Raw genomic sequence first — 17,400 nt, forward strand, 5'->3', positions numbered from 1 at the left:
CTGTTATGTTCCCCGGAGTGTTTCCTCATTAAAAGGTATATGGTTAAGTCCCCAGTGTTGGTCTGCTCTACTCTATAGGGGGAGGAGAGTCCCTACACCTCCCACAGCGCTTGTGCACCTGCTTTGATCCCTTCAATTGGAGAGGGGGTACCTTTTGGAGTACCGCCTGGGTTACAATTTCATTTCAAAGCACTGTTCCATTTTGTTTTGTCAAAACTGTTTTGCTGTTTCTATGCATTTTGAGGTTTTGTCCATAGGCTATAATGTGGAATCATGAAAATGCCTAAAACTTTATCATTTATTGCCTGATTCAGATGAAAATTGCAGGGATGGTCGCCCCTTCTGAGGGCATGAAGCCTACCAAGTTTCAAGGAGAGAGGTGCAGAGGTTTCTGGGAAACTGCACCTCAAACTGTTCAAAGCAAAACTCGTGACACTTGCCAGCAGTGGCAGCCTCCTCTCATCTGGCATGCAGATCCAGAGGCCCGCACCCCCGAGAGGGCTCTGGGCCTGTGCTGGACTCCTCCCAGGGGTGTGGGCCCCAGGATCTGCTTGCTGGATAACAGGCAGAGGCAGCTTCCTCTCATCCAGCAAGCAGATCTGGGGGCCCTGCACCCTCAGGAGGAGTCCTTCATAGCCCTGCAGCCCTCCCAGGGGTGTGAGCCCCTGGATCTGCGCGCTGGATGAGAAGAGGCAGCTGCTGCTGCTCCTGCTGCTGCCTGGGACTGGCGCTGAAGACAAATAAGGGGGCTTCGAAACTCAAAACTTAAAACTTTTGAAACGTCTTGAGCGCCCTTGCTTCATTTCAAAGCCATTTCAAAACCTTTTGATTCATTTCAATTTCACTGTTTCGAGCTCAAAACACATTGAAACAGCTCTGAAACAAAACACCTGGTGAAATTATCGCACAGCCCTAGTGCCCCCTACCTGACAGCCCTCCTCCTGCTCCCCTGAGCCACTTGCAGGCTGGAACTCTGCCAGGCTGCAGAGAGCTCTTTGCAAAAGTGGAAAATCTGTGCGTTTCTCTGCTAAAATGACAAATCCGTGTTTTTCACAGTTATAAAGGAAATCTGTGTTTTTCCTCTGTTTTTTTTCCGTGGGAAATGGAAAACCCAGATCCTTGGTGGTCACCAGTTATTGCACAATATAACCTCTCAGGAAAAATAACATTTAATGAGATTTTCTGCCCATGAATTTGTAGTAGAAATGAGCTGCAGTTCACATCTGAGGGAATTCAGGACACTTTGAAAAGGTGCCTCACAGGGAAGGTATTGGCAGAGAGCTTTGCTCAGTCATGGGAAAGGCACTAGGAAATAAGTATTTAGATCTCCATAGGGTTTCCCTTCTTTTTCTACCATTCTCAGAAACACAGTGCAGAAGAACACGGATGAGCAGTTCTTACAACATCTTGCAATTATTGACAAAGTAACAATCTTGATGGGGATTTTCAAGGGGTTCGGTCTCTGCTTCCATTGAAGTCATTGCCCTCTGACCTGAAGTGGAGCAGGTAGATTGATGCTGAACCTTTTGACTGTCCCATCCTCTATGATGTACCTTAACTGTTTCTGGTAGCATGTATAGCAAATAGAGCTGTGTCCTGAATTTACAGTTTGAATTGAATAAGAGAGACAGGATTATGTGGAGGGAACAAGTAACCATAGGGAATGGGCAGAAAAAGAGCCATACAGATTCCAGGTCTGGACTGGCCCAGGGAGCGTGGTCCCATTCTCCTAGGTTCTAGCTGTGCCTGTGGGAATTGTATTTCTTCTGAATGATTGAGGAAGTTTGAGGAAAGGAAGTCAAGAATGTGGGGGAGGGCAGAGGCCAGTGTGGGAGAAGGGCTGTATGAAGAAGTGGTTGAGGTTCATCTGCAAGCAAGCAGAAGCCTGATAAGTCCTTAGATAGAGTGGGGAAATGACATGCAAAGGGGGACAAATACTTCTGGAGGAGCAGGTGGAGAAGATATACTGGGTCTCTTCTAACATTTCTGAACGAGTTGAGCAGCCCCTGGCAGGGATAGAAATGTTACAGCTTAGGGAAAAGGGCAAACTGACTACCACCTGCAGGGGAGAGGAGAACTACCCTGTAGTAATACACTATCCTGGCAATTCACAGCTGCTTACAAGGGGCAGAGCCCCAAAGAGCTTACAGCACAGAACAAACTGCAGTGAGGAAGAAGAATGGACAGTTAGGGGTAGAAGGTGATGTTGGTTTGAGGCTGGTCTGGGTCTTCCATGTACAGCAAACACTTCTACTGGGGTCCCCTAACAAAGCCTCATTCCAACCCCAGTGTCATCATCCCCAGGATCCAAAACGTTCTTTTCTCCCATCCCTATTACATCCCTTGAATACAAAGATCCAGAACATTTATCAGCTGTAGCTCAGTGCAAGAACCAGAGCAGAGATAGAAGTGGAAGCTGAGTAGGACATCTCCACAGTGAGTAATCCTGGTACTATCTTCCTGCCCAGCTGTGTAGCACCAACCTACTTGAACTAGCATGAGATCTGCTCACAGTCTCAATTTCTTTTCATATGGTCTATTTGTCATCTTGCTTGCTGTGGTCCTCTGCTGGGAAACTGGCACTGTCTTGTCTTCGTTTCTAGAGCCTCTCCCCATCTGCTTTTTCCAATGCTTTTTCTGTCTGCTCTTGTACTTTTTAATGGCATACTCAACTGGAGTTTCTCTTGATTGAACTGTGTACAGTCATAGAGTTTAAAGCTACAGGGGATCCTTATATCTGCTATTCAGATTTCCTGGGTAGAGCAGGCCCTGGAAGCCAGGTTACACTGCCTTTGAGTCCAATTATGCAGCTGGCTAACCTGCCTTATGTGAAATCATCCAGTCTGGATCTGAACAGCTAGAGAAATGGAGACTGGAGTTTGTTCCAGTGATTAATCACACTCATTAAAAATTTATGCCACATTTCCCATTTTAATTGTCTGGCCTTAGCTTTCACCCATTAGTTCTTCTTATGCCTTTCTCTGCAAGATTAAAAAAGCCCACTAATAGATGGTACTTTAAAGATACTTACTATCCATAATATTGTTATCTCTCCATCTTCTTTGAAAAATTGAACAGATTGAGCACTTCAAGTCTCTCAGTGTTAGGCAATGTTTCCAGTCTTCAATTAGAATAATTTCTGAACTGTTTCCAGTGTTTTTGCATCCTTTTTTAACATGGTGAGATTAGGATTGTGTGCAGTATTCCAATGTCAGTGCAGTGCTAAATACAAAGGTAAAACAGCTATCTCACTCACTACTCCCCAGCTGACACCAGGGATTGCAGTAGCCCTCCCCCAGCTTGAGTGATCTGCCTGCTTTTACCCCTAAATGCTTTTTAGTCACTACTTTCCAGGGTACAGCCCCATACACTTCTGCAGGGATGGGTTTCATTTTCTTTTCATAGATATGAGACATTTTCTGTGGCTGTATTAAAATTAATTTTATTTCATATTTCATATTTCATAGACATTAGGGCTGGAAGTCTGGGGTTACAGGATCCCAGCAAGATAAATGTCCAATTGACTCTTAAATGAATCCAGAGTATTGTGTTTGAATGATTTCTCTATAAGATTCTTCTAGCCTTGTAATTATTTTCCATTGGCTAATTTTATGTCAACTTAATTTTATCAATGTAGATTTTATATTTATTTGCAGAGCATTGGTGAAAATGTTGAAAAGCGTTGGACTTAGAAAAGTCCCTACAAAACCCCACTAGAAATATTTCTATTCAGCAATGATGCCTCATTAACAACTAATCAGATCATGATCTATGGCTCCTGGACAATCATTAACCTGTACTCCAATGATCAGCTCATCTGTATTTGTCCAACATAGTTACCTCATGTTGGGTATGAGACCTTTTAAACTGGAATATTATCATCTCTGTTTTTTAGAAACTCCAATGGTGTTTTACTGCTGGTTGTATGAAATCTCCAGTGTGACTCCCAAACTGAAGTTTGCCATAACACACTTCTTCCACGCATTACAGAACTGTGTGTAAGGTGCATCTCACCCTATCCTCAGATTCTATTAGTGTCTCCTGGGCCTGTTAGATAGCACACTGATCCCTATATTCAAGTCTCCATGTTCCAGGTTATCAGTAACTCTAAAACAGGAAATAGTGTCTTTAATATAGACTGGCCCAAACACATCTCTTTCACCCCCCCCTGCCCCTCCTGAACCATCTGTAACCAGTTATTGTAACATTCCAGGCATTCAAATTACCCCAGAATTTTTCAAGTAATTGCAATAATATCAGTTTTCCTCTCATCCATGAAAATGTCCAGTTCCTTTTGTTTATTATCCAGGCTCCACTGAACAAATTAATTTTTTTTCACATTCTTTGCCCCAATGATTTAATTTAGTCACAGCTCCTTGAGTCTGTTTGGTATACTTAAGTTTGTACTGTGTTTGACTCCTTTGCCCTCACTCACCCTTTGCACTGGTATGACCTAGGTGCCCCAGTTAGTCACCAGTTGCAATTAGCCTGCCCAACTCAGGGATGTATGCCATGCCTTGTACAGCTCTTCTCCGCTAAAATGTGGGCCCATGTTCCACAGCCGTGTGCCCTGCCAGTTGTGCAGGCTGTGGTTCACCTCAAGCATTTTCTGTCATCTTTTGCTTGAAGGGGACAGTGAGCACCACCTTATCACATTGGTAAATGCTGTGAAGTCAAAAGGGACTGGAATGATCACTGAGACAATCCCGCCAAGTTTTCTTCAGCTCTCTGCTGAGGTCCCTGAAGTCTCCTATAATCTGTACTGTTGTGTGCAATGTCATATACAACTGGAGACTTGCTGTCAGCTCCAGAATCTTATTTAGTCATGCAGCACCATCTCAGATCCTTACTCTAAGGAGACAGCACATTGTCCTATCATTCTTGTTTTTGTCCCTGCTACTGAATTCTCTGTCCACTCTTCTTAATTTGGAGTTGCCAGTGGCTATTATCTATTTTCTTATGGTGTTTGAAGAACCTTTCTTGAGCCTGCTTATGGTATGAGGCCAGCAGCTAGATCCTCTGGAGTGCTCTATTCCATTCCACTAGATGAATAACCAGAGACATTCCCTATAGTTGGCCTCGGTGAGTGTCATAGTGATTCAGTCCTACTCGGATTGACTGCTTTGTGCCTCTCTTCCACTATTGGTCATGCAGTCCTAGGCCTCTCCTTTAGAGTCTGCTCTCTCCATATCTGTTTCTGCTGTTCTTTCATCTTGAGGTGTCTGTGACAAATCTTATATCCCCTGGCAGGCCTGGTTGGTAGTCACTTGTTCTTCCTGTTGCGTGACCCTTTTAATGTGGCTGGGGGAGAGGGGGTGCACTGGCATTATAAAATCCTGGTGGGGACAGGCACTGATGCTACAATCCTTTGACTGGCTGGACAATAGTGTTGCTTTCCTTAAACTGAAGGAGACTCTAGCCCTGTTGAGTGGCACAAATGAGGCTGTTGTCAGTGTGGGTGTCGGGAGAAGTGCACAGTATTATCCAGATGTGCACAGGGCTGAGGGTTGTGTCCAACACACAGCCCATTTGTGTGGCACAACATTGACCTCCTTTTCTATCTGTCCCCAGGTAGTCGTACAATTGACGGATGACCTGCTCTCCCAAGCGGTGATGATGGTGGAGAACAGCCGGCCAACACTGGCTATCAACCTTTCTGGAGCCCGTCAGTACTGGCTGGAGGGCATGCTGCGTCATGAAATAGGTCAGAAGACAGGGTCCAGGATGGGGCTGGGGACATCAAAGCAAACAGGAACCGACTTGGAAATAAAGTTCCTGCCTTTGAAAAGAAATAAAAATAGAGCATCGTACTAAATAGTACATCTGGGAAGAGAAGGGGTTGTGTGGGTGTTCTGGGATGGGGGAAGCTCGGGATAGAGAAGGCTTATCCTGTCACATAACAAGGAGAATTAGAGGAGGCATAACTAGCAATTTTGGCACCCTGGGCAGAGAGGCCAAAGAGTAAGGAGTGGGGTGCTAAGTGCCAGAGAGTTACCTGACCATTAGCTCAATGTGGGATTTCAAAGACCCCGACTTACCACACATGTTCTGTCTGCTGTGGTGTAAGCTACTGCTGTTGCTGCTGCTGCCACCATGAGACAAGCCTTCCCAGGGATCACCATTCTGGCACTCCCTCTAAATCAACACCTGGGGTTGGTGCCCTGCTCACCCTGCCTTAGTTATACACCTGATTGCCAGCCATGAGTACAGCTGAAGGCTGTACATGAGGCACAGGCAAGAGTACAGCTGAAGCTGAAGACTCCAAACCCATCTGAAATTAATGCTGTGTAAACTTTCCCAGTGTGATAGAGAAGCATGTTCACCCCAGGGTTTGAGATAATGAACATACCCAGCAAAACAAATAATAAAAACCATCTTAAAGAAGGAAATCCATAGAAAACAGCTTACCTGAAAGCCTTAACCCAAGTTTTGATTACTAATGGGCTATTGGTAAACAGCCGAAATGGCATATTAAGTACATACATGCATTTTGTAGCCCTTGTTATATTGATAACAATAAGTGAATATGTAACTCTATGTAGTTCATGTATAGGTGTCTGTTATTATATGCTTAAACTAAGCTTTCTTAACAAAGCTATTAAAATCTTTACAGAAAAATATAAAGGATTGGGGGGAAGCTTAGTTACTGTGACTGTGAAATAAGGAAAAGGAAGCAGGTAAAAGATAAGGAAACATTCTTGATCAACGAGGAAAGGGGTAAGAAATCCTCTCTTCAGTGTTTCAAGGCCATAACTAGTTTGGGTTAGATCACAAGGGTCCCCAGAAATACAAAAAGAATCAAAACTACGCAATCAGAAGTTGTTTGGTACAGTTGCATGTGCATGTATGCATTTGTGTCTGCACATGTGGGCTTCATAAGAAGGAAATGAGAAAAACACAGGGAGTCCCAGAAGGGACCACCTGCTGCTATGATTCTCACACTGGTCCTCCTCCAGCAAAAGTACAGGTACAAACTAGTTCTTTGCTGTAGTGGACAGCCACATAGACAGAGGGGTAAGTGTGTATCTTATGCTCGGGTTGTTAACAATAAAAGGTCAGGCTATGGTCTTGTCTCCTGCCTCTTTTATTAGTGGCCAAACCATGAATATACTGATAATCTAGGTAGCAGGAGGGAGTCTTTTCCTGAAGGCCTCTGGCTTCTGGAAATAATGCACTGAACTGGAGGTACCTCAGCACCAGAAAGATACTGATGGAATTAAGGCAGAGAAGAGCAAACACATGTTCAGGGGCTGTCTGAGACAAATATCATGGCTCCATGGAACTGGCTATGCACAGAAGCAGAGAGGCTAAGGATATGTTTCCAGTGTCTAAGGGCTGTGATATGGAGGGCTCCATGGAGAAGTTATTCTGGGCAGCACAAGTTGGGCTGGCACCCCAGGTAGCATTCACTGATGGTTTTGAGGAAGAAGGAGTCCCTGTCACAAAGTGGCTCTGTCATCTTCAAAGGCCCTTGTGTATCCCCATATGTGGAACTCAATCCTGGCACTGAGTACAAAACAACATGCTGTGTGAGAGGGGGACAGGGCTCCAAGCACCTGTCTTGGCACTGAACGTTTGCCATTGAAGGCTCTAAGAACAGAAGGGAGCCTCTATTGCCCCCCACTACCCTGTTGAGTAGGGTTAGCATAAGATTTGTACTTACTTTGAATTGAGTCAGTGCAGGGCTGGTTTAGCACTACCACAGTGCAAGGCTAGTGGCAGGAAAATACTAGAGCTCAGAAAGGAGAGTTTCAGTGACGTGTTACCAGAGAGTGAGGACATTGCAAGGCAGTGTCAATGCAGCATCAAGGCAGAAAAGTGTAGAATATGCTTTGTTTTCATTGCTTAGAAGTAGCATGAGCCTGCTATGGACTAACCATTACATTAGCTATCATGCTACTCAGACATAATTGTGGCAAGGTGCCTTAGTTTTACCACAAGACAAGCAAGTCATGGTTAACCGTAGATGGGGGTGGACCTCTGACTTTGCTTATTGACTGCTTTTCATCTGCCCTGTGGTAAAACTAAAGTTCCTTGTCCTCCCTATGATGACTTAGGAGGCTAGCTACTGCACAGTGAGTTTCTCCTGGTTGAGACACACCTTTTTTAAGAAGTGAAGACAGCCATGTGTGTCTATGTTATGATACAATCTTTAGATGCACTAACACATGCTGATTTTTCCACAGGATCCCACCTTATTCAGTACATGGGATAGATCCACGGTGGCCAAACCACAGCTCGCGAGCCATATGCGGCTCACTGGCATGGTACTTGCAGCTCTTGCCCCACTTCTTGAAGCCCCACCCACTTCTCTTGGGACTGCCAGCTCAGGAGCCGGCTGCCAGAGCGGGGGCTACAAACCTGCTGCTTAACTCAGGGCGCACTCCCTGTGGGGAAAGCCAGAGTGGCTCAATGCTCAGCACCCGCCTCCCCTTTCCCTTCCACTGGGTTGCTCAGTCTTCCCCCCCTCCTTCTGGCTCTTGAACTTCATGTGGAGGATCGGATGTGGCTCTCAGGGTGAATAACTCTAGCCACCCCTGGTATAGATGGTTCTTATTTAATGATGAAATACTCAATATTTTGAGTATTTCTTATTGTTTGATGTGTGGCCTAGGTCACACATTGCCCTGGAAACAGAATTATTCATATAATTTTTTATGGTACTTGTTGCAGTTGTATCCAAGTGCTTAAAAAAGATTGATTTTCACAACTCACTATGGGATAAGCCATCGATATTTCTCCTGGGCCAGGTGCTTGGAATGGTGGTCCAAGGCACAAAGAAATTAAGGTCAAAAGAATCCCTTAATTTTGGATGCCCAATTCAAGATATCTAGGGCCTGATTTTTGTCCAGAATTTTTAGCATTACATAGCACGATATGTGTTTATGTGTCCAACGCACTGGCTTCAGTTACAGCCGTGAGTGCTCAGTCTGACCCAGGAAATGAAGCCACACCATTAGCAAGTGCCTGTGAGAGTGACTTGCCCAACATCTCACAAGAATTCTGCAGCAGAAGCTGGACACTTCTCTAGAGCAGTATTCAACCAACTTAATTATGAAACTGTCCTTTCTCTCCCTCTTTCACTCAACAATTTTTGTTTCTTCAGTAAATGAATCAGGGATCTTAGAGGCTTGTTCATTGTACACCCCCAGTTGATCCTCGCAGCAGGTTCATCCTGTGCACTGAATGAAGGAAAGATCCTGTTAAAATGTGAGAATGTGACCATATAAGTGAAGGCTGAGTCACATGTGGATTGAATTAAGACTGCACAATCAATCGTGGCTGAGCAGTAGCTGGCATTTTCTACTGTTGAGTGCTGGAATTTGCAATCTTAGTGTTCTTTAATATATTATTTATGTGCGTGCATCTTAGTTTCTCTGATTTTAAAAAATCCTCAATTTATGATTAAAAAAAAGTAACCCCAAATCCACATTTTCCCATGATTTAAAAGAAACACCACTAATATATAGATATAGATTTTATTTATGGAAAAATGTAGTTTCAGGGCTACTTTTTTTTAACTGAAAATTGGGGATTTTTTTAAATCAGAGTGCGAGCATGTGATAGAGCGTTTTTGGTGCCTGTCACTTTAAAGGCTTAAGTAGGGAGCTGCCAGGTGGCTGAATGCAGCAGCCATTTTTAAACTTAGGCCAGAAAGGCAGCAGTGCAGGCTGAGTAGCCAAGGAGGCAACATCAGGCTGAGCTGCTCCTAGAACACCTTGAAGGTGAGGGTAGGAACTATGGGAGATTGTTTGGAGCCTCCTGGTCCTGGGTATGACCTGAAACTGCACCCTGCTGGGGAAGCGTGGCCTGGTGGGGCTCCTAGTGATGTGGGAGAACCCAGGAAATGCCAGGCCAGTTACCTCCCCAGGGAAAGATGGGTAGGGGCACCTCAAAACCTCAGTCCCTGCTATATAGTGGAGAATATACAAACTATGGGGTCAGGTACACTGAATAAAAGGCACCTGAGCCCCTGGGGGTATAAGACCCCAAGCCCTGGAGAAGGGGCATAGATTTAGCCCAGGAGAAGGGGCAATATGGACCCCCAGAGAAGGGGCAGCATGGAGCCCAGGAGAGGTATAAAGGTAACCCCAAGGAGGGGTGGAGAGTGGCTTCAAGAGGGGTCAGAAAGAGCCAAGTGCCCAGGAAAGAGCCTGTGGCTAGATTCAGCCTAGGGTTAGGCCTGGACTGTCATGAGCTGGGTTCCAAAGGCCTGTGGGGTTGATTGCCCAGGGTGAGTGAGTAAGGATGATGGCCTGAAGGCCTTTCCTGGGGAACAGGGCAGAGTAGAAGAGGCCTAGAAGAGGGGTGGAATGAAAGATGCCCTGTGAGAGGGGGTGGAGAGAGGCCTGGTGAGAGGGGGTAGTATGACTGAGTGAGTGGAAGAGGCCCAACATGGGGCAGAGCTTGACCCGGCTCCTGGCCGGAGCATTTATAACCATGGATGCTATCTGTGAGGCATGGGCCGCAGTGTAGGTAAGGTTTGGAGCTGCGGATATTACCCCTAGACATCAGGGGTTCAAAATGGGTAGCCTCCTGTCTAAGTACCATCTTTATTATTTACCAACAAGGCGTGGCAGATGAGCTAGGCAGGCGGCATGCCCATAGACAGGAGGTAGGCCAGTGCTAACACCGAGCCTGGAAGATTACCCTGTCACAGAGTGGGCGGACTTACCTGCTATTCTTTGTCCCGTTGGAATCACAGGGACTTCTGTCTTGTCCTCTCTCCCTCTCGCCTGCCACGTCTTTGATGTTAGATTAGTTCTTGGGAGTTTAGATGGTATCTCCAGTGATGATCATATGGGCGAGGTTGGTCTTCCGCAGGGCTCCACCATCCCTACACCCTGCCCCTTTCCTCTTGGGTAACAAGTCATCTCTTCCCGGTACTGAGTGCGAGTTGCTGGTTCTTGGATCCTCTCCAACCTAGTTGAGAGGTTGTGGCCATGCCCTCTAGGCAAGTCACTCTTCCTCAAATGTCTGCTTCCTCAACTCTTCTTGCAGTAGTATTCCTTCTCTCTGGGATCAGTGGGTCCTGGGGAGATGGAGTCTCCACCTGCCAGTCCCAGGGTTCATGTTCAGATGCGACTAGGTCTCAGGTGTTGACTCTAGGGCTTGATTAATTAGAACTCAGGTGTACAGGGGATCAGGTTCTCCCCTGCTATACTTCCCTAGCTCAGGATTACTATATAACACCACAGAAGAAAAACTTCTGAGTCTGCACTGTGCTATAGGTCCACTGTCTGCAGCTACTCTGAGCCAGTGGACTTTTTTACTCAGTTTCTCCGGGCAAATCCCTTTTCTATCTGGGTCTATCCAGGACCCTCCAAGGCTCACTGCCTTCGGTATCCCCTCTTGCCCTCTTTCCTGAGGGTTTAATACTCTCTCCCTGGGGTACTTCTCCCAGTGTCCCTGTCTCCCTGGCCAGTGGGCCACCTGTAAGCACCCTGCCATCCGGCTTCACTTATCTGGGTGGTAGGTCAGCCTGGTGCTTCACTCAGGGTTGCAGTCTTCCTGGCATCCCCCGAGGGTTCAGCTAGCTGGGTCTTGGCCGTGGTAGAATCATCCTCCTGGTCTGGCTGCAGCGTCCCCTTTTTCTTCCATGCTGAACGCCAAGCCCTGCTTGGCCTTCTCCCTTTAAACTTCCTGGGCTTTCCCTGTAGGACAGTCAGCATAGGGCTTCAGGGCACGTGCTTCCTGGGCCAGGTGTGTGGCCCCTGCTCTTTTCCCTGGAGCTTCTCTCGGCACGCTGGGGAAGCGCCGCCTGTCTGGGACCCTGCCAGGTGAGTTCCCCCCTCCTGTGTTTCCCCAGCGGCCTGGTTTCCCTGGCCCCTGCCGGGCAAGTTCCCTCCCTTGGAGTTCCCTCAGAGCACCAGGGCAGCACCACTCGCTCTGCCTCTGCTGGGTGAGTTCCAAGCCTCCCGGTGGTTTCCCTCAGCGTGCCAGGCAGCATAGTGCCGGACCTGGCTGGGTAAGTTTTTTTTCCTTTGGGGCTTGTGGCCAGCAGGCTGGGATGGCACCACTCGTCTAAGCCCCACCGGGTGCATTTTCCCTGATCTGACCCCTCCTGCGGCGGTCTAGCAGGGGCTGCTCCCCAGTCCCTGCTACACACCCTTCCCTTTAGATTGATCGCCAGGGTGGCCTTCCCATTGCTTTTTATGACTTTTGTCCGTTGAGTGAGTCCTAGATTTCCCTCCACCGTTCCCAGGTCTGGATCGTCATGACTGTGGGATAAGAAGTCGGCATTCACATTCTTTGTCCTGAGTCCCCTTTGACTGAGCCCTCTGCATGCTTGTTGTTGCCCTCTGCATGCCTGCTAAGAGAAAGTCAATCAGTTGCTTATAAAATATGAATTTTAATGAAGCTAAGGAGACAGGTTAAATAAGAGATTGGGCCTGAAAATGCAATAAATCTGAAAAGGCAAGATTATTATGAATTAGACAAGTCTATGTGAAGAAAAATATGTACGAAAAACAAAATAGAAAGTTGCAGAGCTGTGGATATATAAAACTGATATTGGGGGCCTTTGAGAAATAAGCAAGATAAAAGAGTGAGGAACTTGAGAACGCAGGACTGATAAAAGATCCTAAAAAGAACGTTTTGGTTAAAATATAATTGCAAAATATGCTAACCACAGAACCAGGTTTTTTGTTCAAAATAATTAGTAAGATGATGGCATATTGTATTGTTCAATTATAAATTGACTCCACATTTTCAGGTACAGTTTTAGGGAAAAAAATCTTTTTTTCCTGAATAGAAGTTCATAGTTACAGATAAAGACCTTGAACTGTTATTACCATTACAAAATCCACAGGAGAAACAGATAATCAAGGAAAGGACCCAAAGGAATGCACTGAGAAACCTAAAATAACAACTGCCTTGGAAAAAATTCTCACTTTGTATTTTTGTTGCATAAACAAAATATACTACAAGTACACAAGTCAGGACTGCAGCGGTCCCAATTATAGGTTGACCCTGTACATAAGTGAAATGTAATTTTATGGCTCTTTTCACTGAAAGAAAAGGGAGACTTATCACCAGAACAATACAACATGTTATCAAGTTTAATATGATAGGGTATGTGGTAATGAGACTCAAGTAGGTTGTGGTCTTCAATTTGAAGTGCATCCTAACACTGGATCACAGCCCACTCTCTCATCACTTGCTTTTGAAATGGATTACTTTATGATTTTGCTACAGATGTAATCTCTATATAATTTTTTAACTGAGCATTAGCATTGTCACTCTTAAGTTTTTCAGGGTCTTCAACCTAAGAAGTTTATATCTGAAGCCAGTTTGGAGGCCGAACTTGGTGAGATAGCAATAGTTTAAACACTTGCTAAGATTAGAGAAACTAACAAGAATTAGTAGCCCAGGATGTTTCCCCCTTCACGGCACTTGGGCACCTGGGCACCTCTCGGGATAGTAGCAGTGCTAGCACAGGAAAAGCAGGATCCCTGCTCTCACTTCTCATGAGCAGAGCCACAACACCCCTCCCTACCCACCTTTCTGTCCTGTTCCCTCCCCACCCATCCACTAATATGGTAAAAATCTGCCCCTGCCCCTGCAGTCCCAGGATGGCACTTGCTCAGCTGCCCTATGGCCCACAGTCAGTCTAGGAACCTGGAGGAGCTGTAAGGGACTGACACATGCTTGGTGCAGAATTTAGCTACCAGTCTCTTAACAAGTCTCCATTAAGTGTGTGCAAAGTTAGATTTTTCAGAGGTTTGTAACTTATCTGTATTTGGGCAGATTTCATAAGTACAGTGTCCCTGACACCAGTGTAATCCCTATGTCAGATGTCTAGCCCCTGCTTCCATCCATGTCTGGTCACTATCTGCACCACCAGTCTTGTACTATGTCAGGGAAAGTATCACCGTTCTATTAGAGTGCCTAAAAAATTCTTGCAACTTCTTTTAACAGCGGTTTTTTGCTAATCTTATTGAAAGTAGTCACATCATTTTTGCTGAAGCTTTTCAAATAATCCAGCTTTGTGGCTAATGCCCAGCATAGACAATTTTTGGTTGAATGAGTATGAGTTTGGCCAAGTTAATAGGAACAGAAAACCAGATCATATAATGGGAAGTGTTGGGCAATTTTAATGTAAAGTATTGCTGCCTATGCTACCCCTAATGTTAGACTAGCATAGTACAAGCTAGTGAAATTTTTTGTTAGGGTTTAAGGCCAGATGGAATCAATAGACTATCTAGTGTGACAGCCTATACAACACAGGCCACAGAATTTCAACCAGTCACTTCAGGATTGAGACCAGTAACCTTCACTTATTTGACTAAATACATCTTCCACAAAGACACCTGGTCTTAGTACAACAGATGGAAAACCCCTGCTTTCCTTGGCCATTTTTAGTGGTAAATCATCCTCCCTCCAACCAAAACATTTTGCATTCCAATTTGCCTGGCTTCAACTTCCAGCCCTCAGTTGCCCTGTGCCTTTCTCTGCCAAGTTATAAAAAAACCCTTCGATACCCTGAGTTGGCTCCCTACAAAGGTACCTACAAGGTGCATTCAAGTCACCTCACAGTCTTCCTTTTGATAATCTAAACAGATTGAACTCTTTGTGTGTCTCACTGTAAGGCATCTTTCCATGGTGGTAGGATAGTGGCCATGCAGTGGTATGATGTTCTTAAGGTGGGACAGTGAAACATAAGGATATTGGAGAACAGTTTGAGTAGGATAGGGAAGTGATAGGGTGGGATGTCAAAGGATTATGGCAGGGTAACAGAGGAAGTGTTAATATATTGGTAGCACATCTGGAGGGTAGCAATGGGAGGTTAAGGACAGCTGCCATAGAGCTTAGCTAATACTTGCTGTGTTAATTACCTCTGGAGAAGGAGACTGAATGCCAGGGGTTTTGTTTGACCTTTATTTATTGAAGGAAAAGCTATGGAGCGGGGGAGTTTGTCTTGGCTTGTATCACTGAGGAGAACAATGATCCCTCTGTTTTTCTTTGGCACTTTGGATGATCTGTATGAGTCTGGGTAGTGCCTGAATATGTTCTGTCTCATCTTCTCCAGGTACCCATTACATCCGCGGAGTGAATAATGCCCACCAGCCCTGGCATAGCTCAGAGGGCCGCAAACAGTATGGCCTGAAACCTGCTAACCCCACAGAGGAAGGCCTGGCTAGTCTGCACAGTGTCCTCTTCCGTAAGCAGCCCTTCCTGTGGCGCGCGGCACTGCTATACTACACCATCTACCAGGCCAGTCACATGTCCTTCTGCGCACTCTTCTGCGACCTGGAGCAGTATGTGCAGGATGCCAGAGTACGGTGGGAGTACTGTGTGCGGGCAAAGCGAGGGCAGACTGATACATCACAGCCAGGTGAGCAGACATGGCCACTTCAGAGCCCCACTGTGCACCCAGGGGTGGCAGGACCAGGTGCATGCACCATGGCTCAGGCTGCCACCCACACCTCGGCTGGATGGGGCCAAGGGACCATCCGTGGGTCTGACAGAATCCCTTGGCAGGCCAGATCTGGCCTGCAGGCTGTATTTTGCCCACTTATTTGTTAGAGCATGCTAACAATGAGAAAAGTGAGGCAAGCAGTGGCAGCTCAGTGCCTTGAGCTGGGATCTTTAGTGGTAATTAATATATTAGCCTGAATAATATCACCTCTTGTGGGTTAGTATCTGCATTAGTCTGGAACTTACATCACCTTCTATTCCCTGCATTAGCAGCCAATTTGCAGGCATTTAGTTTTGAGTCTTTACACAGTTAGTTCATTCCTGATCATTCTTTCTCTTTCTCTTTCATAGTTTCATAGTTCTCTTTCTCTGAGGAGCCATGGGTAGTGGTCTTTAAATATCTGAAAGTGTGTCATAAGGAGAGGGAGAACAACTGTTCTTCTTTGTGTCAAGGAGGCAGGGCATGAAGCAATGGCTTTAAATTGCAGCAAAGGCAATTTAAATTAAATGTCAAGAAAATTTTCTTTACTGTTAGAACCACAGAACTAGGGTGTTAGAACAGTGGGGCTGTACAGGGAAGTTGTGAAATCTCCTTCACTGGAGGTGTTCTAGAGGAGGCTGGATAAACACTGGATAGGGATGATTTAGGAATAGCATTCCTGTATTGATGCACTGCCAGTAAAACTGGAGGCCTGGGCTTCCATCTCCAACAGATACCATAAAGTAATGTGTACTTCAGCTCCATCTAACTCATACTCTATTGATAGATCTCAGCTGTGACCACTGTGACCTCTACACAATTAAGGCTGAGGTAGAATGTCTTAACCACTGCATAGACTGTGTAGCTCTCAGCTGTGCTAAGCTATAGCTATAAAAGCGTATCAAGTCATTGTTGTGGTTTGATGTAAAGAAGGAGGTGGATATATGTATTTCTTTTTGGTATGAATTGGAGGTGGAAGGGGAGGCCTGGTGGAGTGCTGATAGATGCTATTGACATGGCTGCAACAGTGAGAACTCCAGACTTGCCTATGCTGACATCTAGGTCTGTTTACTGAGCTCCAGGCAGCAGGGCAGGGGCCAGCTGCAGAGCTACATGCAGCCAAAGAAATCCACAAGGACTTAAAGAGCAGCAGGGGAGAAGGCAGTGGCTTCAGCTCTGGGCTTAAGCTACAACATCTGAGAGCAGGCTGAGAGCTGAGCCATATGACCTTAAAAAAAGTGGAGCCCCAGCCTACATAAAGCCTGGATCCTGGGCGATAGGGCAGTCTGGCCCTGACAACTCCTGCTGGCCTGGATAGCAACAGAGGGGAGCGTAGGCAGCACTGGCACCTGGGGAAGCTGTAAGAGGTAGCAGCTACAGGGTAGGAGTGGCTGAAACCCTGAAGAACTCCAAAGGGAATATAACAGGGTGTTGCAGCTGGCACAGAGTAACACCAGAAAATGAGGAACAGCTGATAGGGGTGGTGTGGAGGCTACAAGTGGGGGTGCCTAAAAAGCACCCTGCAGCAGGAGAGGCTAAGCCTCAAATAGAGTCTTTACAGGGTCTAAAACCCAGGAAGCTGCATGAGAGCTAGTGCCAAACCACTGAGAGACTATGAGCAGCTTTGTCCTGGGTCAGAGGCACCAGGAGAGGCTGAGTGGGACCAAGAGCAGCCTTGCCCTGGGTCAGGGGTGCTGGGAGGCTAAGAACATGAGACAGAGCCAAGGAGCTTGGAGACCTGTATGGGCATGTCCAAACAAGCATGCACGTGCGTTCTGCAGCGTCTCAAAGCCCTTTGAGATGCTGCAAGAGGTACACGCAAGAATGAGAAAACTTTCCCTGTGCTGCAAATTTGTAAAAAAATTTGCCAAAAAAAAACCTCAGAGAAAAAAACCTGAGGCAACTGGAGGCTGGGTCCTCCACAGAGATGCTCTGGTAGCAGCCAGAGCATCTCTGTGCCTGGCCCTCACCCTGGTGCTGAAGCACAGGCAGTGTACCAG

The 17,400-nt window shown here is 46.1% G+C and overlaps 1 protein-coding gene across 4 annotated transcripts in view; it reads left to right on the top strand.

Moving 5' to 3' along the window:
- The window catches only part of KIAA0895L (KIAA0895 like), a 77,582-nt gene that overhangs the window by 49,707 nt on the left and 10,475 nt on the right, over window positions 1–17,400 (top strand). For 2 of the 4 annotated variants that reach the window (XM_006028097.3, XM_025209446.1), the window contains 3 exons: window positions 5,572–5,704; window positions 13,250–13,309; window positions 15,032–15,337. In XM_006028097.3, the coding sequence (XP_006028159.1) occupies window positions 5,572–5,704; window positions 13,250–13,309; window positions 15,032–15,337 (499 nt within the window). The remainder of the gene's footprint in view (window positions 1–5,571; window positions 5,705–13,249; window positions 13,310–15,031; window positions 15,338–17,400) is intronic. The other 2 variants (XM_006028098.3, XM_025209447.1) reach the window with 1 other exon arrangement.

Source organism: Alligator sinensis, unplaced genomic scaffold (assembly GCF_000455745.1).
Source record: "Alligator sinensis unplaced genomic scaffold, ASM45574v1 scaffold642_1, whole genome shotgun sequence".
NCBI lineage: Eukaryota > Metazoa > Chordata > Crocodylia > Alligatoridae > Alligator > Alligator sinensis.